The sequence below is a fragment of the Leucopleurus acutus genome, assembly GCF_964270905.1.
Source record: "Leucopleurus acutus genome assembly, chromosome: Y".
NCBI lineage: Eukaryota > Metazoa > Chordata > Mammalia > Artiodactyla > Delphinidae > Leucopleurus > Leucopleurus acutus.
The window spans coordinates 5,314,348-5,341,648 of record NC_139164.1 but is presented as its reverse complement, the minus strand read 5'-3'; the positions used below and the strand labels follow the sequence as shown (position 1 = coordinate 5,341,648).

At 45.2% G+C, this 27,301-nt stretch overlaps 1 protein-coding gene across 1 annotated transcript in view; it reads left to right on the top strand.

The window, feature by feature from the left end:
- PNPLA4 (patatin like domain 4, phospholipase and triacylglycerol lipase) overlaps positions 1-26,672 on the top strand; it is a gene marked incomplete at its 5' end in the record, with an annotated part of 29,016 nt that extends 2,344 nt beyond the window's left edge. Inside the window, 5 exons of the mRNA XM_082865549.1 lie at positions 4,169-4,263; positions 4,927-5,062; positions 14,559-14,624; positions 25,657-25,809; positions 26,531-26,672. Of these exons, the coding sequence (XP_082721675.1) occupies positions 4,169-4,263; positions 4,927-5,062; positions 14,559-14,624; positions 25,657-25,809; positions 26,531-26,671 (591 nt within the window). The 3' untranslated portion in view covers position 26,672. The remainder of the gene's footprint in view (positions 1-4,168; positions 4,264-4,926; positions 5,063-14,558; positions 14,625-25,656; positions 25,810-26,530) is intronic.
- Positions 26,673-27,301: the final 629 nt, after the last annotated feature.

Genomic DNA, 27,301 nt, shown 5'->3' with positions numbered 1-27,301 from the left:
CAGGTGGAGAATATTCTATCTGTTAATTACTTACATTCTCTAGCAGCTTGGAATAGTAATCAAATAATGATTAACATTTCCATGCCCAAGGATGCATTTGTCACATTTAAATGTTGAAATCCACAACATTTTAAACATCAGAAATCTTGTTTTCAAATCTCTGGTGAGCTGCTTATGGAAGAGAAACTGGACTTTAGACCAGTTATTCAGAAATCCGCTGCTCTTTTTCTTTTTTATATACTAGAAAAGTGATGGAAAATTTTAGAGATTGCACAGGATGAGAACGTGAAGTCAGGGAAACTAGCAGACTCATGTGCTTTGAAGTGCAGGCTAGTCCCTCCCAGCTCTTTATTTCCTTTCTGAAGCACAGGGCTACTAAGGGGTTGTTTACTCCTGTTCAGTGCAGTCTTTCCTTTAGGTGGGAGCAAATCCCCAGCTTTGGACTTGGGTAGATTTGGTTTTGAATCCTCAGCAGTTTGAAATATATTAAGTGGGATTGAGAATTAGACTGATTTGGAAATGCTGTGATCATATAGCCCCTTCACTGAAATTCTGCGATGTTCAGACATTGAATCCTTTACCTGAATTTGAGACTTCTGATATCAGTCCGATTACCTGTTCTTTTCTACATTTTCGGTAAATTGGAGATCCAGTCGTATTGTCTCATTGTGTTGGTCAGGCCTTAGGGGTAACTCTCTATCGGGCGCTCACGTTGGCAAGTGGAAAATGATTCTCTGGATTCACCTAGGGCATCCTAGTTTCTCTTTTCTCAAAATCACTTTTCAGCCATTTGCCTTGAGGTTACTTCATTTCTTTTCTCTTGAGCATTTGAAATCTACCCCTTGAAGGATGGCTTTGAGCTTTCTTAAGAAACTGTTTTCTACCTACTCAAGTCCCTGTTAGCTCAGTTCTCCCTGTTGGTATAGAAGTTCTTCGAGCTTTGTGGTGTTGTGACAGAGATGTGAGTAATGAATCCAGCTCCGAGCTGGTGCATGTATAATTAAGACCAGCACCTGATGCTGGTGTATTTTAGGTGGCAGGCAGATTTAGGCTTTGATATGTTAAAAAGCTCAGCGCAGCCGGCCTTTCCTCAGCCCTCAGAATTTGCCAGGCATGGCGTTAGACACAGCAGGGAGCTAACTCAAAGATAAGTCCATTCCTTAATAGGTTTCCAGTCTGGTCAGGGGCCGTGTCTGTTTGTGTGTGTGTGTGTAACCAAAAATAATACAAGAAAATAAGCTGGGTGTGCAGTGTGGCTTAGTAGAAAGAGCATACACTGGGGGGGGGGCACCCCCATTTCTCAGCTAGAAGTCTACAGCGGCTTCTTGAACAGGCAGGCCTGCGTCTGCCCCTGCTGCCTACAATCCACCTACCTAAGCATTCAGAGTGATTTCACCCAAACACAAATCTGAACATCTCATCCTGTGACCTCCCCCTCTCCCACCCCCGGGATCCCTGTTGCCTCAGGATGGGGTGCAGATTTCTTTTTTTTTTTTTTTACTTTTCATTTTATATTGGAGTATAGGGTTTTTTTTTAACATTTTATTTTATTTTTTATTTATTTATTTTTGGCTGCATTGGGTCTTTGTCGCTGCCTGTGGGTTTTCTCTAGTTGCGGCGAGCGGGGCCTACTCTTTGTTGCAGTGCACGGGCTCTAGGCACGTGGGCTTCAGTAGCCGTGGCTCGTGGGCTCTAGAGCACAGGCTCAGTAATTGTGGCTCGTGGGCTCAGTAGTGGTGGCTCACAGGCTCTAGAGCGCAGGCTCAGCAGCCGTGGCGCACGGGCCTAGCCGCTCCGCAGCATGTGGGATCCTCCCGAACCAGGGCTCGAACCCGTGTCCCCTGCGTTGGCAGGCAGATTCTCAACCACTGTGCCACCAGGGAAGCCCTGGAGTATAGTTAATTAACAATGTAGTGATAGTTTCAGGTGTACAGCAAAGTGATTCAGTTATACATAGACATGTATCTATTCTTTTTTAAAGGCTGTTCCCATTTAGGTTGTTACCTAATATTGAACGGAGCTCCTTGTTGGTTATCCACTTTAGATATAGTAGTGTGTACCTGTCAATCCTATACTCCCAATTTATCGCTCCCCCCATCCTTCCCCCCAGTAACCATAATTTCATTCTCTAAGTCTGTGAGTCTGTTTCTGTTTTGTAAATAAGTTCATTTGTATCATTTCTTTTTAGATTCCTCATATAAGTGATATTATGTGATATTTGTCTTTCTCTGTCTGACTTCACTCAGTATGACAATCTCCAGGTCCATCCATGTTGCTGCAAATGGCATTGTTTCATTCTCTTTAGTGGCTGAGTAATATTCCATGGTATTTATGTGCCACATCTTCTGTATCCATTCCTCTGTTGATGGACATTTAGGCTGTTCCCATGTCCTGGCTGTTGTAAATAGTGCTGCTGTGAACATAGGGGTGCATGTGTCTTTTCAAAGTATGGTTTTCTCTGGACATATGCCCAGGAGTGGGATTGCAGGATCATATGGTAGCTCTATTTTTAGTTTTTTAAGTAACCTCCATACTGTTCTCCATAGTGGCTGAGATTTCCATTCCCAGCAACAGCATAGGAGGGTTCCCTTCTCACCTGGGGTGCAGATTTCTTAGTATGACTCCCAGGGCCACGTGGACCTTAGCCCTCTCATGGCTCACTGAGGTTGCCTTTCTGGTCTCTGCCCCGTCTGAGCTGCTTGCACTCTTCTCACCGCTACCTCTGCCTGTTGTCGTCTGCCACCTCCATCTCCTGTCCAACTCCTGTCTGTATCTTAGGTCTCAGCCTAGCAAAGTGAGGTCGGAGGTTGATGCCCACTGTGTTAGCTCCCAGTTGCTGCTGCAACAGATGACAGTAAACATAGCAGCTCTGAACAACACACGTTTATTTTCTAACAGTTCTGGAGGTCAGACGTCTGAAAAGGTCTCACTGTCTACAATCAAAGTGTCAGCAGGGCCACGCTCCCTCTGGAGGCTCCGGAGGACAATGTGTGTCCTGGCCTTTTCCAGGTGCTAGAAGTGTCCTGCCTTCCCTGGCTCTGGCTCCTTCCTCGCTCTGTAAAGTCATAAGCATAGCACCTTGACATCTTGCCAACTCTGACCCTCCTGCCTGCCTCTCCCCCTTACAAGGACCCTTGTGATTATATTGGGTTCACTGAGATAATCCAGGAGCATCTCCTGATCTCGCAACCCTTAACTTACTCGCATGTGGAAAGTCCCTTTTGCTGTGTAAGGGCACCAATTCTCAGGGTCCGGGGCGACCCTAACCTTCGGGGGAAGGAGGGGACGTGAATCTGCCCCATACATGGATGCTGTCCTGGCGCCCTGCCATCTCCTCACCGAGGGACTCCTCAGTCCCAGGAAGGCAGGGGCTCTGTGTATCTCATGCTGAGCCATTGAATCCCAGTTCCTAACCCACCGCCTGGGTGCCCAGTAGGTTGCTGAATGGATGAACTAATAAATGAAAGATAGACCTGGGTTTAAATCCTGGCACTGACGCTCATTTTCCATGGCACAGTGGGAAAGATACTTAACCCTCCAAACGTCAGTTTCCTTACCCGTCCAGTGCGGTGACCATACCCACCTTGCATTGTTATGTGAAGACGAGGCAACAGAGGCCACATCAGTGGATCCCAGCACTGGCTGCCTGTTAGCCCCGACTGGGGGGACTTTTGTGAAAGACCAGTGCCCCAGGCTGATCTCCAAGGACTCTGACCCGGTAGAGTCATCGCAAGCCCTTTGTCTGTTGTGGGTGGTGGTGTGAATCGTCGGCACTGTTGTAGAGCTGCAGTCCGAACGTTCCAGAGGCCACAGGATTGGTGTGGGTGAGGAATTTAATTATGTTGGAGACGCCTGTAGAGAAATGTGCTCAGTTACAATCAGAACCCAGCCGCCAAGGATTTTCCACAGGTGGGCAAAGCCATGTGAGGTGGTTTAAAAAGAAAAAGAAAAAAAAAATATTGCAATTGGCAGACCGTATAGCTTGCCTGGGGCCCAGGAATGGTGGGCGAGGGACAGGCCTCGTGGGGATGCGTGCCTGTGAAGCATCCGACATCTGGGGTTGGCTTTATACGGTCCAGGTGCCTTGTGTGGTAGGCACAGGGTTCTGGAACCAGAATCGTAATGTTTTTGACAAAACATAGGGTCACCTGTTAATTTTCTTTTTCAGGAATGTAACGAGTTTACCTACAGTTTTGCCGAAGAAATCCGAAGGCAGACTTTCGGGGCAGTGACACCCGGCTATGATTTCATGGCCCGATTGAGGTGCATATATAGAGTACATTCCCCCGCCCCCTCCCCCAAGCCTGTGAAGACAGAGGATGCTCTGGATACATTGTAGCAATCAGCATTGTAGCAGTCAGCATTCTCTCTCCTGAAGCGTTTACAAGGCGGTCAGTAATTAAAGGTGAAGCATGCAGTGCGTGGCCAAGCCGCTCAAGATGGCTGTTCTCCTGCTCTCTGTACATCCCCTGCTCGACCAGTCCTTGCTTCATCTGCACGCTACTCACAAACGTGCTTGCCTCCTGCCCCAGCTCGTGACTGGCCTAATCCTTGGGCCAGAGCGGCTCCACCTGGTAGTTTATTAAAGGGAAATACCTGCCCTCCACGATGGGTGTTAACCTGACGGGCTGTGAGCTGCTAGTTTCTGTGGTAACAGATGAGCCCACCTGACATCAATTCCCCATATAAATGGTGGCCTCCTCCGCCCCCGGGTAGCAAAGATGGCTGCTTTGTCCTGTCGGCTGCTTGCCGAACATGATGGGGTGTCTCTCCAGGACTCTTTTGCTTTGGACATGTAAGATCCCCCATCCAGTAAGCCATAGGTGTCGCTGTCCCTGTCTCCGGGCTCTTTCTCGGTCTCCAGTCTGGGCAGCTACAAGGCTTGCAGGCCAGTGGGGCGCAGCGGCTCCCTTATTTCTTCTTCAGGAGCGGAGTGGAGGCGATTCTCCCTCCCAACGCGCACGAGCTGGCTCACAACCGCCTGCACGTCTCCATCACCAACGCCAAGACCAGAGAAAACTACTTAGTCTCCAGTTTTCCCTCCCGGGAGGACCTCGTTAAGGTAACACTGCCGCATTCCCTGTCGGAGGAAACGAGCAACTGCTGATATACATACTTCCGCAAACAGTGAGCGCGCCCGCGTTCTTTAGGTCCAGCATTGCATGCCATGCCTGATAGATGGTACACGCGCCATAAATCATGCGTCTGAAGGATGCATCCGCCAGTATCCCTCCGAGGCCACCTTATGGCAGGCGGCTCCCAGAGACCTCAGGAGTAGCTCAGTGTTTTTGCTTGTGATGTTCCGTGTGCTCACGTTGATCCTGGGATTAAACTTGACTAGCGAGAACCATTCCTTACATTGACGTAGATAATACTCCTGCAGTTTGTGTAAGACTTTGTTTCAGTACTACCGTATTCGGTCCTTCCACAGCCCTGTAAATCAGGCAGGACAGGTGAGATTACTGTACTTTTGTCGCTTTTTTAAGAGAAGAAATGGGTGGAAAGATTTTGTGTGACACACCCCAGGGTGTACTGACTGCCAGTGGGAATCCAGGTCTCTTACCTTTTCACTCTAATGTTCCTTTTCCTTTCTTCCATTTTGCGTTGATGCCTTTCTAGCCAAACACATGTGAAAGTCGGTTGGGAAATCATTGTCTCTGGGATAGTTCAGCTGATTTGCAAATGACAGTGCATTGCTAAGGTAATACATTAAATATTTTACATTTGAAAGGGTGCACTTCTCTTCCAAAAGCCAGGCTATTTTCTTCTTTTTCCTCTTGTGGGAATTGTAGCGAGCTTCAGGTGATACAGAGGACGTATTTGGATACAGCAGCAGGCGATGGATTGAGAGAGCTATGAGTTCCACCTGAATTAGATGATAAATGCATTGAGTTTTACTATCAAAACTCACTGCTCGAATTTTATGTTTGAATGATATGATTTGAAATACCTAATGAAATGTGGAGCCGACAAGGAAAATTACTTTGTGACTTAAGGGATTAGAATATTTTCACTCCCGTCTCTCACTTACACATTGATAGTCATTCCATCTTAGAAAAATATTTTTCTATAATATTATTATACTCTTGTGTAGACTTAAAAAATAGAAAGGGAGAAGCTCATGACCCATGCCTGAATTGTCACCAATCGTCAATGCCGACGCAGATATATCAGGCTTGCAGTGGTTAGAATACCTCTTCTTGTTGGGAAGAGAACAAGGTTGGGAGCAAAAGACTATCGTCCTATCATGAAACGAGGGCAATTCTACCCACAGCTACTACCTTCTCCTTGAGTCTGTCCGTGGCTACTGTATCTACAGTGGCTGAGCCCCTGATGTTTCCTACATCCCGCCCTGATTTACTTACCACTGTTCCGCATACGAATTTTACTGCTCTGTTTACTTAGTTTTTGTCTATCTTCCTTCACCAGAGTGTAAGCTCGGGGTGGGGGTGGGGGGTAGGAGGGTCCAGGGACTGCTGTGTTCTGTCCACTGCTGTATTCCCAGCGCCTGGCACAGTATCAGCTCCATCAACCTGTGCTCCATGAGTGAATGGGAATGAATAAGCCAATGAACTAAGATGGCATCTATTAAAAGAATGAAGAAGCTGGATCCTTCATGTTCAATGATCTGGACAAAACGTAATTCAGCTCATCAGTGGCCCAGCTGGGACCACAGTCCAGGCCTCTAACATTCTGCTTGGTAGCCGTGGGCCCCTCTCCCAACGCGAGATAAAATCACCCTCTTAATTCCTTTCATGTGGGAGTGTCGTGAGCTGAATAACGTCCCCCAAAGATGTCCATGTTGTAATCCCCAGGACCTGTGAATATGGCGTCTCCCATGGCAAAAGGGATTGTATAGATGGGGTGAAGGTGAGGGTCTTGGTGGGGAGGTGATCCTGGGTTAGCTGGGCCTACCCAAACTAACTTAGTCACACGTGTCCTTAAAAATGGAGATGTTTGCTCCTTCTGAGACGCAGGAGCCTTTGTATGAGGAGGGCACTACGGGTCCTCCCCTTGACAGCCAGCGAGGCAGAGGGACCTCAGTCCTACAGCCAGTGGAGCTGAATGCTACCAGTATCTGAATGAGCAGGAAACCAAGTCTCCCCTCAAGCCCGCGGGAAGGAATGCAGCCCTGCCAGCACCTGAATTTTTTTGCCCAGGTGGATCCGGCCCGTGCTGGATCCCGACCTCCAGACCCTAGGATCATACATTTATTTGGGTTGTTTTAGCCTTTCGATTTGTGGTAACTTGTTATAGCAGCCATAGCAAACTACTGCAGTAAGCAAACAGGACTTTTTTTTTTTTTCAAACAGGAATTTTTGATTTGCTTTGTTTTGGATAATAACTACTCAGAGAACTGGTGAAATTACTTGAGTTCATGGAACAGCAGAGAACTAGTTGGCACAAATGTATAATACCTTGTAAGGAGAATAATTGAATAATTAATATGTATCCTAGGTTATATGAGAAGCATTTTAAATGTTTAGTAGAATGCTCTAACCTTTTGCAGAAACTCAAAGAAAGGAAGGGTAGATGGTTCCTTGACAGCAGATGGTGGCTATAAAAATGTATGAAATGTATGCCTGGAATACTCATGAATATGTAGCTCAAACAGTAAGACTGGTGAAGACTGCAGGAGGGAGGGCGGAGAATATGAAGGGAAAATATCTCCCCCTCCCCCAACACACACACACTGGGCAGTGACATGCTGTGTTCTGATCAAAGAGGCCAGTGGGAGACCGCCGTCTGGGGTGGTAGTTCTGACCACCTCATTCAGTGCCAGGGGAGAGAAGAAAGGCGCCGGCCACTCCCCCACTTCCTTAGCTAGAGACCGGAGGGCGCTGAGTTCCAGAAGCCAAGAGGAGAAGCAGCCCACAGTTTGTAACTGGCGTCTCCTGGGAGCTTTGCCTGCCTGGCTCTGATCCCTCAGCCTTGGGTTTAATGTCTATGATCTTGGAAGTCTGTAAGTGACAGACGGAGATTAAGATTGAAACCAGAGGTAGAGCATGTCAAGGATCAATTGCTAGCCAGGACAGGAATATGGGAGAGTACTAAATATTGGTGATTTTTAATCAATGCCTCGTTTATGCTCTTAATTACTAGATTTTTTTTTCTTTTTAATGCCAAGCTCTTCATTATCCACCAGCCGACTGCTGCCTTTTATTATAGATAGGTTCTCTGTGTTCCTGAAAATCCAACTAGAAACCTGTATCTCACAGTGTGTGCATGGGTGTCCATGTGTCTGTGTCTTGTTACACTGTCTTGGATTATCACTTGTTTTTTGTGCATCTCCCAGTGTTCCTATTTAGGTCTGTCATTCCCTGATGGTGTCCTCTGAGGCTAATTACGTTTGAGCCTCAGTTTTCTCAACTGTGAAATGGAGATGAAAGCTATCGGTGTTACCATGGCGAGTAAATTGAAAAAATCATGTAAACGTGTGCTTGAAATAGTCAAGTCCTATAAGCTTGTTAATTACAGTCCATATTTAGTAAATAATGAACACATAAGATAATAAGCCACACACATCACTGGTCAGCATCCCTGTGTGAGTCTGTCATGAAATTTTAAGGTCCCAGCTTTCCTTTTGCAGACTGGGTAGGCTTCACCCTTTCTTAAACATTTTCTTCTTTTACCCCTTATCTTTGTTCAGGAGCAACGTGCTCACCTACATCTGTACAATCTCGGGAAATGGATTATGACCAAGTTCTGCTGCCTTTAGGCGTCTGATTTTTATACCTCTTCAACCATTGACCTGGTGTACATTCACCAATGTGCTTGTGTGATGATTCATACTTAAATTATATTAACTTCACTTTTGGTGGCATGAAAAAATTATTCTTTCATCTGATAGCTGCAATGATAGTTGATTATTTTCTGAGAACCTCTTTGGACCAATTATGTGGTCCAAAGACTCATTTTATTTGGGATTGGATTTCCATAGTATTTGGGATCTTATGTCCATGGTAATTTAATTCAGTGCTATGGTCTGAATGTTTGTGTCCCCCCCCAAATTCCTGTGTTGAAATCCTAACCCCCAATATGATGGTATTTGGAGTCAGGGGTCTGTCGGAAGTGATTAGGTCATGAGGGTGGAGCCCTCATGAATGGGATTAGTGCCCTTGTAAAAGAGACCCTGGAGAGCTCCCTCACCTCTTCCACCATGTGAGGACATAGAAGTGGGTTCTCAGTAGACACTGAATCTGCCAGCCCCTTGATCTTGGACTTCTGAGATTCCAGAACTGTGAGGAAATAAACTTGTGTCCTTTCTAAGCCACCCAGTCTGTGGTATGTTGTTGTAGCAGCCTGAGCAGACTGAGACAGGAACTTGGCACTGACAGGTGAGGATGCTGCTGTAACAAATACCTAAAAGTGTGGAAGTGGCTTTGGAGCTGAGTAACAGGCAGGGGCTCAATGAGTTGAGAGGTGCATGTTAGAAAAAGCCTGCGTTGCCGTCGGTGATTCTGGTGACGACTCGGAAAGAAAAAATCAAACCGTAGAGAGAGCCTCCATATTCTTAGAGAGACCTGGATAGTAAAGGCCATAGTGATGAGGTCTCAGACGCAAGCGAGGAAATGTTATCAGACAATGGAGGAAAGGTCACCCGTGTTATACATTGACCAAGAATAGCAGGATTATGTTCATGTCTTCGTGTTCTGGGGATGGTAGAACTTGCAAGTGATAACACTGGATATTTGATGAGGTGATTTCTAAGCACAGTTTTGAAGGAGCAGCCTGGTTTCTCTTGGCTACTTAGAGTAAAACACAAGAAGAGAGAAATACTTAAAGATGGAATTGTTCCTCAGAAGCAAATCAGAACTTAAAGATTTGGAACATTCTCAGCCTCTGCATACTGAAGAGAATAAGAGAGCCTGTTTAGGACACAACAGGAAGGGTGTGGCCATCTGGCCAGATAACCCTGTGATAAGGAGGTTCGACGAGTTGGCCGTCTAGACAGAAGCCAGGACCTATATGTAGTCCAAGACCATGGACAAAGGCCATTCAGAGGTCATCAGGGCAGCTCCCTTCCACCAGAGGCCCCCGAGTGCCAGGACTCCCGCCAGCACAGGGCACTGCAGAGACGTCCCACGAGGGCAGTGCCCTGCAGAGCCATGGGGGCGGGGCTAAGCCCCACATTGCCCCGTAACCCCATACTGTAGAGCACTGATTCCAGCCCTGGGGAGCATCGGCCAGGAGGCCCAGGCACAGAGGCAAATACTTGTCATGGGTCCTTAGCAACTCCTTGATTTGTGGGCCCGTTTACATATTGTGCCCCGAATGTCCCAATGTATACATCTTGCACCTCAACTCACCCATTTTAAGCTCCAGATTTTATACTGGGCTATCCTTCTTCAGAAGGAAACATGCAATCAGGAAATCCAAACATATTTCAATATTAGCCTCCTGCAACGCATACTTAGGGAAGTAAACCCTTTATTTACAAGAAAGTCGTACGCCACCTCCACAGCTCAGCAGGAATGGCTTTGAAATTAACCGTGCCACGGAGCGGGAGGGATAGTGTTCTGGCCCTTGTCTGAATTGGTACAAATCATCAAATTTGTGTTTAAAACTGCCGCTCCGTGTATGTGCTCTGAGATGTTCTTTTGACATCCGTGAATGCTCTTTGGCACACATACGCCCAGGAAGGCGTTCCTGCAGAATGGTGTCCCCCACCACCACCCGTCTCCATTGCCAGGATGTCCTGAATTGCCTTGCACATGGTGAGCATGCTCTTACAGCAAGACCTTCTCACGTTTAGCCCTGTGAAGGTGAAATAAGGACTGAATTTAAGATTGGTCATTATCTTGAAGACTGGGTAAGACAAATTTGAATCTGTCTTTGAATTTCAACTACACCAGCAGGTTCTGAATACACAGCCAGATTCTCATTAAACTCCACAGTCAACTTTAGGCATAAATGAAACTGGTTGACAATTTATTCTCTAAGGAAGCCAGGCCACATAATTTTCTCAACACCCCTTTTCTATAAAATGTAAAATGAAAAAAGCTAACCTGAACCTGTATTGAATCCTCACTTGGCAATGCTTTATACAGTTGCTACAGTAAGTCGCTGACGTTTATTTTTATCTTTGTGTATTTGGTGAGAAGAAAACACAAAAAATCAATGGTTTCACGTACATGTAATTCTTAAAGTGCTGGCTTAAGTGACAGGGCAGGAACACTAACTAGGTCCCTGCCTTCTGTATTGGTGCCCTCAACAAAAACAGTCTGCAGACATGGGCACATGTCCCCAGGGGGCTCAGACCCCCCGCCCCCCCAACTTGAGAACCACTGCCCTAGATGTATCGATATTTGTTGGTGAGAAAAATTTCACTGGAACACCAGTGAGGTAAGACAGTAGAAGCATGTTGAGGCATAATAATACATATTTCATGGACTGTCTCCCGCCTTAGAAAATCCTGTTTGCTTGCAATGAAATGGCAGTAAGTTGACATCGAATAAGACAAGCCGCTTAGTTCCTAACTATCAAAAGCTAATTTTCCCACTAACCATAGTTTGATATACAAATCACTAGCCCGTTTAAACTATGACAGAACAAATACACTGATTCTGGGGGGGATGACGGGTATTTTCCAGTTCACCGCACCTTTCATGTCAGTTCAGAGGATTCTTACTGTTACTATCTGTATCAAAGTAATTGGGTCGCATTTTTCATCTAAACAGCTCAAAAAGAGTTCTAAGCATTAACTTGTGAACTTCACATTATAACTTGACACACGGGAGGTAAAAAACCCACATAATTCTGTTTCTAAGGGTAGTGATTTTTTTTCTTTTTTTTTTTTGCAGGCCACATGTCTGTTATAGTGAAGTAAGTCCTTACAGTTATAGAGTGTGTTTGGCTGTTTAAAGGCGTCTAAGTACTGTAATTTCGCAATATGTGTGCTATGCACAAATTGTTATCGCTATGGTGAAGTGTTGCATTTTTGCCGAATAACTTCATTAAATAGCTGCATTGTGCTTGCAGAACGTACCTAGGGTCTGTAATTATTTTTTTAAAGGAGTAGCCAACTGATGATAGGGCCAGATTAGTTAGCGTGAAGGCAGTGACCGTAACTGTGAACAGCCTTGCTCTGAAAAGTGCTCAGCTGCTCAGGTCCGGGCTCCCAGGGGGCTGACGAGGTTGGGCCTGAAGAGGCTTGGTTTCTATCCTGTCGGCCCCGCGGATGGATGTGATCTTCCGCAAATCACCGGAGGGGATGCTCACTCCTGCTTGGCGTCTTTGTGGAGAGGGTGTGGGTAACGTCATGGGGGCCCCACACCGAAAGCTGAGATTTTGAAATGAATGCCTAAGTGGGCGGCTCGTTTGCATTGACCCTTCTTAGAAGGCTGAGAATTCTTGTGCAAGGGTGTCTTCATACCATGGCTTCATGCTTTGCTCTCGACACCTTACAGTTCTGAATACCTGCATTTTCGCTCCACACGGGGCCCAGATGTTGTGTAGCTGGTTCTGGCACCCAGCATCAGCCTGGCACAGCAGAGACGTGCAGTAGCACCTGGCATGATCCCTTCCTGTCTCCTGCTAGAGTCCCTCTGTTGTGCTTTGACACCATTGAGTTTGCTCCTACTCCAGTCTGAAGCCCCGCCATGCTTCTCGGACGAGCTGTCAGGGGCCCGTGGCTGAGGCCGCGCTGGCACCCAGGACCGATGCCCTGGCGCTCACGTACACCAGCAGCATGGGAGGGTGCTGTTTCCCCCCTACGGAGGGTCTTCCTTCCTACTATGGAGAAGGGGGGCGGTACCTGCAGGTATCAGTAGCATCTGGCTGTGAAGGAGATGCAGACCCTTTCCCGTCTGTGGGATCGTTGGTCACAAGGAGCGCCCGCATAAGAAAGTCTGTGCCAAGCCCCAGCCGCGTCGCAATGCAGTTGTGTCAGGCCGCCGCCCACAGAGGAGTGTCCTATGGGAATCACGTTATGCTGGTGACTGGGTCTCTCATTTACTTGCACTTCAGAATAAATCAGCTATTTTTAAAAACTTTTATTGGCGTATCGTTGCTTTACAATGTTGTGATAGTTTCAGGTGTACAGCAAAGTGAGTCAGCTATACGTATACGTCTATCCCCTCTTTTTTGGATTTCCTTCGCATTTAGGTCACCACAGAACATTGAGTAGAGTTCCCTGAGCTATACAGTACGTTCTCATTAGTTATCTATTTTATACATAGTATCAATAGTGTATATATGTCAATCCCAATCTCCCAGTTCATCCCATCCCCCCTTTTCCCCCCTTGGTATCCATAGGTTTGTTCTCTACATCTGTGTCTCTGATTCTGTTTTGCAGATAAGATCACCTATACCATTTTTCTAGATTCCACATATATGCGTTAATATACAGTATTTGTCTTTTTCTTTCTGACTTACTTCACTCGGTATGACAGTCTCTAGGTCCATCCACATCTCTACAAATGACCCAGTTTCGTTCCTTTTTATGGCTGAGTAATATTCCGTTGTATATATGTACCACGTCTTCTTTATTCATTCCTCCGTTGATGGACATTTAGGTTGCTTCCATGTTCTAGCTCTTATAACTAGTGCTGCAATGAACACTGGGGTGCATGTGTCTTTTTGAATTATGGTTTTCTCTGGGTATATGCCCAGTAGTGGGATTGCTGGGTTTTGAGAGCAGACCTCACAAATCATACTTATACCATTCTTCCTTTGGGGGAAATGCCCTCTGATCTCTAAAGAATTCTAAGTGGATGACGTACAAATCATTTTGGGGACCATAATCCAGTTCTGAATAATATCTACTTGGAAAAAAAAATCTCGTGAACTCTTTGACAACAAACAGCCCTGGAGTCTTCAATTATCAATTGAAGGATTGGAGCTTCAGTATTCCATATCTAATACTGTATCTTTCCAAATAGAACACTAGCGGTTTGAAAACTGCATTGCGGAATAAAACTTGCACATGTCAGAAGAGCTCCCAGAGCTCAGCTTCTTCTGTGGGAAGAAATGGTAATATTTTAAATGGCAATCTTTTTCGACTTTTTAAATGGAAGATAAAGTATAATTGGTGCCCCTCCCTGCCAGTGTCTCATTACATATCCAGGCCATGTAACTAGCCCATGAAATGTGCTACATCCTGGTGACATAAATGAAAACATCCCCTGAGCCGTAATAACCAGAGGGGTTTGTTTCTCTGGAAGATAGCGTGAAACTTTCAAATAATTCTTACAGTGTAGGATAGAACATCGTAAATAACTTACTTGCAACCTGTACACACTCAGGAAGTTAGACTTACCTGGACTTTAATTGTGTAATGACTTGGCTGTCTACAATTTAAGTGCCAGTATTACTCGGGTGAAGTGGATGGAGTTGGAGAACAATGATTTGTGCATATCTCTTTAAGGTCTTTTCTGATATCAATAAATGTTATCTTCTATTTAAGTGTGTCCCACTGTGCCCTTGAAATACATGGAACTTATTGTTATAGTAAATTTTTGTACATTTAAGCGATTTTAATTTCATAGTAGGGGACATGAAATACATCGTAGGAGTGTTAATGCCTCCTTTCACAAGCTGTTTCTTTATCCGTCTAGGTCCTGTTAGCCAGCAGCTTTGTGCCCATTTACGCAGGACTAAAACCAGTGGAATACAAAGGGCAGGTAAGATGCTTACAACTGACAAATGATCAGTAAATCCCGTGTTCATATGTTTCCTTCGAAAGATCCAATTGTACTATTATTCTGGTGGCTCCAACTCCATTTGTATGACTTGTTTCCCCATAGTTTTGTTTCTGTTTAGCAGAAAAAACAAAAAAAATCAAGTGCAGGTGCTGTGGTGCCCTATCGCCTGCACACTTACACACACACACTGATAACCAGACACAGTACCTGTTCAACACACACCAGAGTTAAAAGTTGTGTGATCAAACACAGTAGCTATTTAATACATAAACCGGAGATACGCATCTCAGAACCAAATGCAGTATCTATTTAACCCACACCAGAGATATGTGCTTTTTGTCATCAAATACACTGTCTCTTTAACACCTACTCAAGCTCAGGCACATATTCATGGATGATTAATGCCATTTGTTTTATATATACATGATATGTACGTATTCATTCATAAATGTGTACAGGAAAAGTGTTTAATGGCTGTCATTCATTCTTTCACTTTGAAGGCCCAGCAAAGGGCCTGTGCTCAGTGAATGCATGATCTTACAACCAAGGAATTGACTTTTGCAAATCTCTTGGCTAATGTGATTGGGGGTCTGTCTGTGTTCTGACCTTGTCAGGCCTTGTGATTTTCTTTCTCTGAGTTTTCCTGGTTATTCCCGCCCTTTTCTGTGCTTGTCATAGGATCCTTGGCCCAAAGCAGTCTGCCCTGGGCCGGTTGTCTCAAACGGGCAGATGAGGATGAGGTTGAGTAACTGGATGAGGCCATGTATGGACAGCCTAAGAGTGGACCATCAGGTCCAACTTGGACTCTCTTTATTACCTATTTGCATACAGTATGTTGTTTGCAGTGATGGGCTTACATGTTGTAGGCTAAAACCCTCTTTGTGACCAAGTAGAAACATAATATACATTGAATTTTTTTAAAGCAGCATAAAATAAACATAAGCTCATGGAAACCCAGGTGTTTTTTTGCTGTTGTTGTTTTGGGTTTTGTTTTTTTTTTTCCATTTTGGATACTGCCTCTCAGAGCTAGCAGATACTCAGTTACCAAGGAGTATGATCTTTGCTGTCATTTGAAAATTGGAGAGGTTTCCCCTTTACATAATGATTTTAAAGTAAGTTAAGTAACATTTTCTCTTAGAGCCATAATTTAAGTGCCATAAAATCAACATTTAATTTCATAGTAAAAAATCAACCGTAAAAAAAATCAACATTTGTTTTTACGTATAAATTTCGAATACAGATGCTATCAAAATCAACTTTACATTATGATTATGAACTTTAATTTTATGATCTGAAATGTAATGATTTTACTTCACGCTATTGCTTGATAATATATAATCATGACAGAAATGGCTAAATGGTAGAAAAAAATATGCAAAATGCTCAGGTGTTTCATGAGATTGTATATGATCATGAAAAGGGGATTCAGAATCCAAGAATCAACAGAATTTCTGTTGTGATAGATAAATTAAGAGGTGGTGACTGAGAACGTGGGATGTAGGTATAGTAAGGAAGTGATGGAAAGGAGATGGGGGGGAAGGAGGGATGGAATCAAGGCTAGAACAGAGCTGAGTCCCAGAAGCCTAGTATATTCTAAGACGATGCTGAATATTTCCTGTGTTTAAATAGTAATCACTGTATTATGAAGGAGGTATGGGTGGTAATGGCTCCTAGTTTCTTCCAACATACACTGTCCTCTTCTTCCTTAGTAACAGAAACCCAGTTTTTTTCTGGGCCTGTTACCGTGTAGCTAAAAGGCCACATTCTCCACCTTCCCTTGCAGCTAGGTGTGGCCATCCCCTTACGTGCTGGCAGTGAGAGGTAGGCCGAATTACTGTGGGACTTACAGGAAGGGAGGTTGTGTACCTTTTTTTCCTTCCTGCTGCCTGGAACTTAGATGTGATGACCAGACCTCTGGCAGCTGTTGTGAATCATGAGGTCACAGATCACACCCTAGATAGAGACAAATAATGAGATGGAAAGACCTGGGCCCTGAGTGACTTGAGGAGGGGGACCTTACCAGGCCACCTTCTGTATTTCTTTTGCCAGGAAAAGTAAAACTTCCTGTTTTTATTGCTTTCTATTGGATGCATTAGAGTCCACTCCCATGTGCTGTAGGGATTATTACCCCCGTATTTTACAGATGAGGAAATTGAGTTGTAGAAACATTCATTCACTTCACTGAGGTCACCAAGCTTAGTAAGGGGGCATCTTTCCCAGGATGATCTCTAATGTTTGCATCTGTGCTGTGCCTCTTGCTTTACTTTGCTTCGGTCATTCCTTTAAAAAACCATCCCCCTTATTTTATTTCTGTCCTGCCCCATCCCCACTGCTCCAGGTGTATGACCGGAAGCCTAGGAATAGTTAAAGGGTGAGATGTCTCAGTTGAATTTCCTGCTATGTGATTGAATACTTAGACGGGAACATGAAAGGGCAGCCTCAGTTAAACAGGGAATGCAGCACCTGGAGGTGTGAGAAAAAAGGGACCTTGGGAGGTGGGACACGGCCTTGCTGATGACTGACATCTGTGCACAGTTGGCACGTCATAATTACTTGTTGAATAGAACCTAGTGTCTCCAGAAAGCGTTCGGTTTACCTTGGGTGTTTAATGAAGTGCAGGAAAAGGGGCCCCTGTGCACACGATGATTGACAGTGTGCTCCTCAGAGACCTTGCTTCCTGTCTACAGCCACACGGTGGCGACTTGCCAGTGCCCTTGTGTGCTTGCTATGGACTCTGTCAGGCCCCTCCCTTCCCCCAGCTAAATACGCTTTCTAGACCAGGTTAGTCTGTAGAATCGCTCCATTTTAGGGAAATGGGAACTTTGCTTTAAATGCAGTGTTTTGCTGTGGGTGTGAGCTTTTCCTAATTCCATAAAACTTTGTGTCACGCTTTCTCCTGTTCTGGGTCTTGATGCTTTTGTGGAGGTCAGGTTTTGATTTGCTGGTTGGCCTTGGTGGTTTTTCTGAAGCGATGGAGGTTGCAGCAGCAGGGGGGCAGAGAGAGCTCAACATCACTTGGGTTTGAGGCAGAACCACAGGTGTCCTGCACTGCTTCTGCATGCAGCTCCTGTTCAACCCGCTGACCACTCATCTCCACGTCCGGTGTCACTTAGCTATGGAACATACTGGGTTTTACTAATACTTATTTGTGGACCTGATATTTTTATTGAAAAAACTTTTATTAATCACGTAGACGTTTCATACCTTCATAAGATTTAAGATTGACTTAAGTCACAGCAAATAACAGCATGATTCCTTCCTAAACTGTCTACCAGTTGTTTGAAGTGGTACAACATCTTGGAAAACGGCTTGGTTTTCCTAATTTTTTATTTTTTGAATTTTTAAAATTAATTAATTTTAAAATTTTATTTATTTATTTTTGGCTGTGTTGGGTCTTCGTTGCTGCGAGCGGGCTTTCTCTACTTGCTGAGAGCGGGGGCTACTCTTCGTTGTGGTGCGCGGGCTTCTCATTGCAGTGGCTTTTCTTGTTGCGGAGCACGGGGTCTAGGCACGTGGGCTTCAGTAGTTGTGGTGGGCTGGCTCAGTAGTTGTGCTGCACGGGCTTTGTTGCTCCGCGGCATGTGGGATCTTCCTGGACCAGGGCTCGAACCTGTGTCCCCTGCATTGGCAGGCGGATTCTTAACCACTGCGCCACCAGGGAAGTTCCTGGTTTTCCTAATTTTTAAAAAAGTTTTTGTAGCTTTCTCTGGCTTTATCTTAGGAGACTGTTTTTAGCACCCTACTTATACTGGATATTCATTAACAATTGAATAAATGGAAATAAATTGAAGTTCAATCTTATCATTTTTACCAGTGGATTTTCCTTCAGTGTACATGGCCTCTTTCCAGTGATTGAGTAAGCTGTGGGAATGTGCCTACTTTCAGAGCACGTTTTCACAGGTTCTGGTCATCAATGTGGAACAAGAATAAGGATTTTCAAGAGGAGGTCTTAACTGATCAGTTTTTGGTTTTGCTTTTTAATATTTATTTATTTAGACTTTGCCGGGTCTTAGTTGCAGCACGTGGAATCTTTTTAGTTGCAGCATGCGAACTCTTAGTTGCGGCATGTGGGATCTAGTTCCCCGACCAGGGATCAAACCCGGGCACCCTGCATTGGGAGATCAGAGTCTTACCCACTGGACCACCAGGGAGATCCCTGATCAGTGTTTTTTTTGTTTGTTTTTTTTGTTTCATTTTAAGACATAGCATTAGTGTTGGCAAGTGACTATTTTATTGTTGTTTTGATATTTTAATCTCTGGAACTGTGATGCAGATCACAAGAAGAGCTATAGGTTTGTTTTTTGCTCTGAGTTAGATTTCAAGTACTATTTTAACAGTGTGTGTGTGTGTATTGTATAGAGAGTATTTATCATTGTATTCTAGTCATCGAGCCTTTTGCATGGGTTATGAATTATTCATCTTTTCGTTATTGGCATATCTGTGGGAAAGAATTGTAGAATGCTCTGTTACTATGTGTTTATATACAATTATTATTACAGTCCTTTGGCTTCTGTTTCTTTACGATTTAGACATGTCACAAGGATACCTATCTCAGTCACTGTCACAGCACACGGTGGTGGCTGGCTGGGCGACCAGCTAGATTTGGCTTCATGGAACTCTGGTTATCAGTTTACAGCTATGCTGAAATAGAAGCTCTTATTTTTCATCGGCTTTTTAAATTCTGCATGTCTATTTGATTTTTGAAAAAATAGGTTAGTTTTCCAGGGAACATCTTCTATTAATAAATAGCACTTGTAGAATTTCAACTGCTGGAGTTTTCTGAAAGGTGGGTATATAGAATCACCATTTTTGAGCACCCTTCAGAAATCCAAAACTTAAGTCGGCAATCCACCAAAAATCATTACTTAGTACAAGTCAGCGCTGCAGGTTTTCTCAACCAGTTTTAAATTTGTTTAATTTTATTTATTTTCACCTGTCACCCTTTCATTAAAAAATCTCCTATGTCTCTTTTCCCCTCCTGTGTTTCTTCATCCCAAATGGTAGATTCTGACCTGTGTCCTGGGGGGTGGGTATCTACTTGACATAAACACACTCCCTCTCCCTTCTCCCCCTCCCCTCTTCTTCCCTATCCCCCCTCCCCCTTTGTCCCTCCCCCTTCCGCCCTCTCCCCCTCCCCCTTCCACCCTCTCACCCCTCCCCTTCCTCCCTCTCCCCTCCCCCTCTTCCTCCCTCTTCCCCTTCCCCTTTGTCCCTCTCCCCTCCCCCTTCCACCCTCTCACCCCTCTCCCTTCCTCCCTCTCCCCTTCTCCCCCTCCCCCTTCACCCTTCCTCTCTCCCCCTTCCTCCCTCTCACCCCTCCCCCTTCCTCCCTCTCACCCCTCCCTCCTTCCTCCCTCTTCCCCCTCCCCTTCCTCTCTACCCCTCTTCCCTCTTCCTCTCTCCCTCTACCTCTCTCCCTCTTCCCCTTCTCCTTTCCTCCTCTCCCCCTTCTTCCCTCTCCCCCTTCCTCCTCTCCTCCCACCCCTCCCTCTCCCCCTCCCTCCTTCCTCCCTCTTCCTCTTCCCCCTTCCTCCCTCTCCCCCTCCCCCTTCCTCCCTCTCCCCTCCCCCTTCCTCCCTCTCCCCTCCCCCTTCCTCCCTCTCCCCTCCCCCTTCCTCCCTCTCCCCCTCCCCCTTCCACCCTCTCACCCCTCCCCCTTCCTCCCTCTCACCCCTCCCTCCTTCCTCCCTCTTCCCCCTCCCCTTCCTCTCTACCCCTCCCCCTTCCTCCCTCTTCCCCTTCTCCTTTCCTCCTCTCCCCCTTCCTCCCTCTCCCCCTTCCTCCTCTCCTCCCACCCCTCCCTCTCCCCCTCCCTCCTTCCTCCCTCTTCCTCTTCCCCCTTCCTCCCTCTCCCCTCCCCCTTCCTCCCTCTCCCCTCCCCCTTCCTCCCTCTCCCCTCCCCCTTCCTCCCTCTCCCCTCCCCCTTCCTCCCTCTCCCCCTCCCCCTTCCTCCCTCTCCCCTCTCCCCCTCCTTCCTCTCCCTCCTCTCCCCACTCTGTTTTGAGTCATGCCCAAGAACCTTCTGTAGGCGTGACTGTTTGTTCTCTATATCATGACAGCAAACAAGGTATGTTTGTAACTAAAATTTTTTTTTTCAAACCTCCTTCACTTCCCCTGGTCCGCTTCCCCTCAGCCCTGCAGAAGCAGCTCTGGTCTTCCCCGCCTCCACTGTGTCTTACAGTGTGTGAGGAAGAACAGTGAGTGTGGAGTGAATGGACCAGCTCCACCCCTTTTGCCAGCGTGCTTTCCAGCAGGGCCGGCAAATATTTTCTTTTCTTTTTTTTTAATTGAAGTAAAGTTAATTTACAGCCTTGTGCCAATCTCTTCTGTACAGCAAAGTGACTCAGTTATACACAGAGACATTCTTTTTTCATATTCTTTTCCATTCTGTTTTATCCCAGGAGGTTGGATATAGTTCCCTGTGCTGTACAGTAGGACCTTGTTGTTCATCCATCCTATACATAATAGTTTGCATCTGCTAACCCCGAACTCCCAGCCCAACCCCCTCCCTCCCGTGCTCCCCCTTGACAACCACAAGTCTCTTCTCTGTGTCTGGGTGTCTGTTTCTGTTTCATAGATAAGTTCATTTGTGTCAGATTTTAGATTCCACATATGAACGGTATCATATGGTATTTATCTTTCTTTTTCTGACTTACTTCATGCAAATATTTTCTGAAAGTATCAGATACTAACTACTCTCTGCATTGTGGGACATACTGTCTGGACCAGCACAACTCCTCAACTTTGCTGTTTTGTGGGAAAGCTCTGTGAAGTGGGAAATGTCATGGCTGGGTGCCAATAAAACTTCATTTCCCGAAGCAGGTGGTTGCCCAATCCCTGACCTGGAACAAGTAACCCTGCCAGCATCAGTTTCCTTTTCTGTAAAATGAGGAAACTGAACATACTACTAGGATGACCCTCCTACCCAATAGGGTCATAGTAAAGGTCAAATTAAATGATACATGAGAGGCTGTTTAATAAACCATTAGGCCCTGTGCCATGGTATTTATAATAATTATAGATATAAATGTCTCATTCAGTCTTCCAAAAAAAGTACTTTAAAAATTTATTTTATTGAAGTATAGTTGATGTACAATGTTGTCTTTAATTTCTGCTGCACAGCACAGTGACTCAGTTATACACATATATACATTCTTTTTCATATTGTTTTCCATTACTCTTTATCAGAGGATATTGAATATAATTCCCTGTGCTCTGCAGTAGGACCTTGTTGTTTATCCATTCTATATATACTGGTTTGCATCTGCTAACCCCAAACTCCCAATTCTTCCCTCCCCAACCCCCCTTCCCCCTGGCAACCACAAGTCTGTTCTCTAGGTCTGTGAGTCTGTTTCTGTTTTGTAGGTAAGTTCATTTGTGTCACATTTTAGGTTCCACATGTAAGCGATATCATATGGTATTTGTCTTTCTGACAAAAGTATTTTTTTTTACTTGCTTTTTGAGCAAAATACACTTGAAGCAAATTCAGCCCTGCATCGCGGTTCTATCGTGAGCATGTCGCAGTGTGGAGTGCACACCCAGGCACACACTGGGTGCTGTGGAAGGACTTGCTAGATGAACAAATAAGCCCTTTCAGCTCAAGTGCCCACCTCAGGTTTTAAAGTTTCCTCTTTAATTATGTAACAAGAGTTGCTGGAATTCGTGAGCCTCGCATGTACCCATAACATGTCATGTGTAAGGCAGAGGTTGACACGTACTGACAGATGAATACCCTGCCGGGCTTGGGTGTGACAGGTGCCATTACCCTTTAGAATAACTGCATTAGCTCTGGTTTCCAGTGCTGTCACCCTCAGAGGACAGTCACACTAGACCCCCTACCCCACCATGGGGCACGAGATTTTGTTCTCTACTGAGCAGTTGTGTCTTCACAAGTCTCTGGGCTTAGGCAGTGGACCTTACCATGGAGCACGTTTAGAATATGGGAATCAAGGGTATTAGGACAAGTGACAACAACTGCGGGGACAGAAGCAAGTTTGATTTATTTATTTATTTGCGGTACGCGGGCCTCTCACTGTTGTGGCCTCTCCCGTTGCGGAGCACAGGCTCCGGACGCGCAGGCTCAGCGGCCATGGCTCATGGGCCCAGCCACTCCGCGGCACGTGGGATCTTCCCAGACCGGGGCACAAACCCGCGTCCCCTGCATCGGAGGCGGACTGTCAACCACTGCGCCACGAGGGAAGCCTGCAAGTTTGATTTTTGAAACACATTTTGCCCGGGAATTTTTTTTTTTTTTTTTTTTTTTACATATTTGGGCATTCCCTTTCCTTTGAGGATGATGGTGCTAGGTACTGAAACTAACCAACACAGGGCAACGCTACCCTGGGAAGACCCATGAGGAAAATTTTGGAATCCTAGGACTCATGGCAGTAATTCCCAGCTTATGGAGTGCTGTCCACGAGGTGGGAATGGGGGACTGACTGGAGGAATGTATTGCAAACAGTCAGAGAATCATGGCCAGGAGTATGTAAAATGCAGAATTTTAAACCGTCTGTACCACATGCAGTATATTTGCATGGAGGAATGTTGGCTGCTGTTGGCGTCGTTTCCAGCAGTTTTGCTAGAATCTGAGTGCCCGAGTGTGTGTGTGTGTGGTTGTTGGGAGTGATACAGCTCAGGAGAGCATGAGCCAGGAGTAAGATGCACTCTGCATTTAGAAGTGAGCTGGTGGGGTTATGGTGACAGAGGAGTCAGTAACGCTGAAGACTGAATCAAGTCATTGGATAAGCTGTATGTTTTCCCTAGTCATTTATCCGATCACAGTAAGCTAACAATAGCAAACGAAACTTGGAAAAAAAGATTTTCATTTCCCTGAAACCTCAGTCATTAGCCCTATGATAGATTAGAACACTTTGCAATTTAATGAGCTAGACTGCCCTTCTTTTCCTTAAGTTGAATAAATCAGGTGAGCTCTCAGTTAAGTTATATGACCCTTGGTACGTATTTTTAATTTCCCTTGATGAAACCTATATGAATTTTTACATCATTGGTGAGATGTTCTACTGAGGATAAGAAAGGTAATTTTGGAAGGTGTCTTTTTCTCTCTCTAGGTACTATCCTATTCCAGAAATTGGTGTCTACACCCAAAGCAATCAGGGAAGAAAAAAAAAGCTCCAGGTCAATAAGGCACAGAACCAGATATCTGGGGGCCTTCTCACTACAAACCTCCCTTTTTTAGACTGTGTTTGTATAGTCGTGTGCGTGTGTATATATGTATGCATATATCCACATACACATATTATACACAAACAAATATGTGTGCTCTATAATAAACATAATTATATGTGTTTTGTTCTTTTAAAAATAATGACAATAAGCAAATTATCTAGGCCAGGCTCATTTTAATCTAATCTATTTATGTTTCCTGCTCCACCAAAATGCAGTTCCCTCAACAGAAATTTTCAACACATTTTCACCTTTTATTTACTTACTTTTATTCCCTCTGGGGGGAGTTGGTGGCTGGCTGAGGCCTTTGTAAACAGTGCTGTACTGATCATTTAGTAACCAGCTCTAGAAATCAAAACAAGAAAGATTTTTAAAAAGACATGTGAGAAAAGAGGAATGAACAGTTTTAACTGAGTTAAGGATGCTTTATTTTATTTTTTTATTTTTAAAATTTTTGGCTATGTTGGATCTTCGTTGCTGGGCGTGGGCTTTCTCTGGTTCCGGGGAGCAGGGGCTACTGTTCATTGTGGTGCGCGGGCTCAGTAGTTGCGGCTCGTGGGCTTCAGTAGTTGCAGCATGTGGGCTTCAGTGGTTGCGGCACATGGGCTCAGTAGTTGTGTTGCATGGGCTTAGTTGCTCCGTGGCATGTGGGATCTTCCTGGACTAGGGATCAAACCCCTGTCCCCTGCATTAGCAGGTGGATTCTTAACCACTGCGCCACCAGGGAAGCCCCAGGATGCTTTATTCTAACTGGTTTCTTGCTCATCACCCCACCTTCTTGCTTTCTCCACAAAAGATTCTTCTGTGCAGCATTCTCCACACTTTCCAGCCCCCCCCCTTTTTTTCTCACATCACCTGCAGGGTATTTCCAATTCAGATACAGCTGGGAGCATTTGAACTTCAGTGTTGCATGTTTGCTTATTTAGTTATTGTTAGAGCTGATTCGGTTAACATGTGGGCTCAAGGAAAGATGGAGACTCTTTTGCCTTGAAACAATGTAAGGAGTATTATCTTTGTGTTTCTTCAGTCCTTTCCCAGTGTACAACTCTGCACAAGCCTCTAGAAGCTTCTCTGACCTGCTCTGTCCATGCCTTTCCTTCAGGCTTGGGTCTGAAAGCACAGAATCTCTTCTGAGTAATGTTCCTGTTTAACACAGCACCTCTCCTCCCCAGTTCTTCAAGGCTTGAAGACGTTACGTACTCAGGAACCGCTTTGGAAATGGAAGGGTTTCTGGCGGTTCTATTTATTTTTAAGTTTGCTACAGAAAATGCCGATTTCCAGTTCTTAGGATAAAAGTAGAACCTCCTGGGACTTCCCTGGCAGTCCAGTGGTTAAGACTCCACGCTTCCACTGCAGGGGGGCACAGGTTCCATCCCTAGTCGGGGAACTAAGATCCCACAAGCCACAGCAGCACAAACTCCTGTTTTGGGGACGGTTTGCTCAGTGTCAGAGTAAACCTGGCTTTGCATTCTGATTAGATAATGAATCCCAGCCTAATTACACATGGCTTCTTATGCAAGCACCGTCATCAGTAAAAGTTTAGGTACTTCTTATGTGAAATGATCTACTTAAAGCTTTTAAACAATTGGAGAGACTTCCTGATTCCATTCAGGGTTCTTATTATATGGGTTAATGATATGCATACAAAGATTTGCTTTGCTTCCAAAACAAATCTAATCTGACGGGTCCTGATAAATCGTAAGTTAAGGGCGTTCCCAAGGCATGCCTTGTTAGAAGGAAAGAGTCCTTTTGGGGAAATGCATGCTCGTTTTCTTCACGTGGGAGGGATGTTGTCGACAGGTGCTGATGAGCGGTGTGCTTTCCACAGAAATGGGTAGACGGATGCTTTACCAACAGCCTGCCCCTCCTGCCTGTAGGCCGGACAGTGACCGTCTCAGCATTCAGCGGGAGAGTGGACATCTCCCCGCAGGACGAAGGGCAGCTGGATTTCTATGTGACCATAGCCAAGCAGGACATACTGGTGAGTAATGATGTTCAGTGATAACTGAAGACTCCTCATCTCCGAAAACTTTCCACATGCTTCCAGAACTTTGGCAACTCAGTTTTATGTACAAATTGCATAAATATTTTAAATAATCTACATGTGTCATGCATATGGACATGACTGTTACTATCAACAGTCTATTTGTGAAACATTTTCCATTTCTTCACTTATTTTTCAGGTCAGTATACTGGGCAGGATTTCAGTGCACTTTTAAATTAGATCACTTAATTGTTTTAAAAGATGGCAGGAATTAAGTAGGTAAGAGAAAAACTTAGGACCTAACAGAATAACTTACATAAAAATGTGGATTCCCTTAATCTCGTCGAATAGCTCTCAACAGGAGGTGATGTCGTACGCAGGAGACACTGGCAGTGTCTGGAGCCAGTTTTGGTCATCACGTCTGGGGTGTGTGCTGGCATCTAGTGGGTGGAGCCCGGGGAGGCTACTCAGCATCCTACAGTGCACAGGACGGCCCCACCACAAAGAAGCATCTGGCCCAAAACGTCAGTGGTCCCCAGGCTGAGAAACCCTCATGCAGTGTATGGGTGGGGGTGAATTTTTAAATTTAATTTTCTTCCTCCTGATTTTTTTTTAGATTGCTAATAGCATCTATGATAAGAAAGCTTCGGTTACAGAGATGATGTCCATTTACCTGTACCGTAATATCCTCCAGCTTCCATGTGTCTTTCTATCCTAGCTGTCCACGGCAAACCTGGTGAGGCTTCACCAAGCCCTTTTCCCACCAAGCGAGACGATAATGGAAGCACTATATCGTCGTGGCTTTGATGACGCCATCAAGTTTCTACTTAAAGAAAGTTGGTTTGAATACAACGCTTAAAACTTTACAACGCAAAGCACATTTCAGACCGCTCTTGATGGAGGTCTCTAATCCTTTTTTAAAAGCCTATCATAACTCTCTGTTTTGTTATTAGTTTTTGTAATATCTGTAATTTTTAAATCATTACTTGGTGCAAGGAAATGAGGCATTTTGGTTGAATTTGGCAGCGTCATTAAGAAGGTTACACTCAGGTGATAAGGAATCATTGTAAGAGAACCACCACATCCTTTGAAAGCCCGCTGGGAATGTAAGGGGTTCTCTGGGGAAACCGTGGAATGCTGAAAATGAGGTTCGTGCACACATTCTCTGCACGGATAACGTGGCAGCACCCTTCAGGCGTGAAGCACGGGCGTTTCCAGGAGACACCGGTGTCCTGTAGCTCCAGAATGGAAGGAAGCATGTTCTCAGGCTGCACCCCACTCCCTCTCAGGTGGGCCAGGAAGGATGTGAGAAATAGTCAGCATCATGAAAGGCCTTTAACAAGGGGTGGAGCAACAAAGGCCTGCTTTTCCTAGGTGTGTACAGTTGTTCCTGGGGTGGAGGTAGAAAGGTGAATAGCAGAGAGTAACCGGAAGCCCAGAGTTTGAAATTAGGTATGTCTTCCTTAGCCCTCGCCCTCCAGAAACCTGC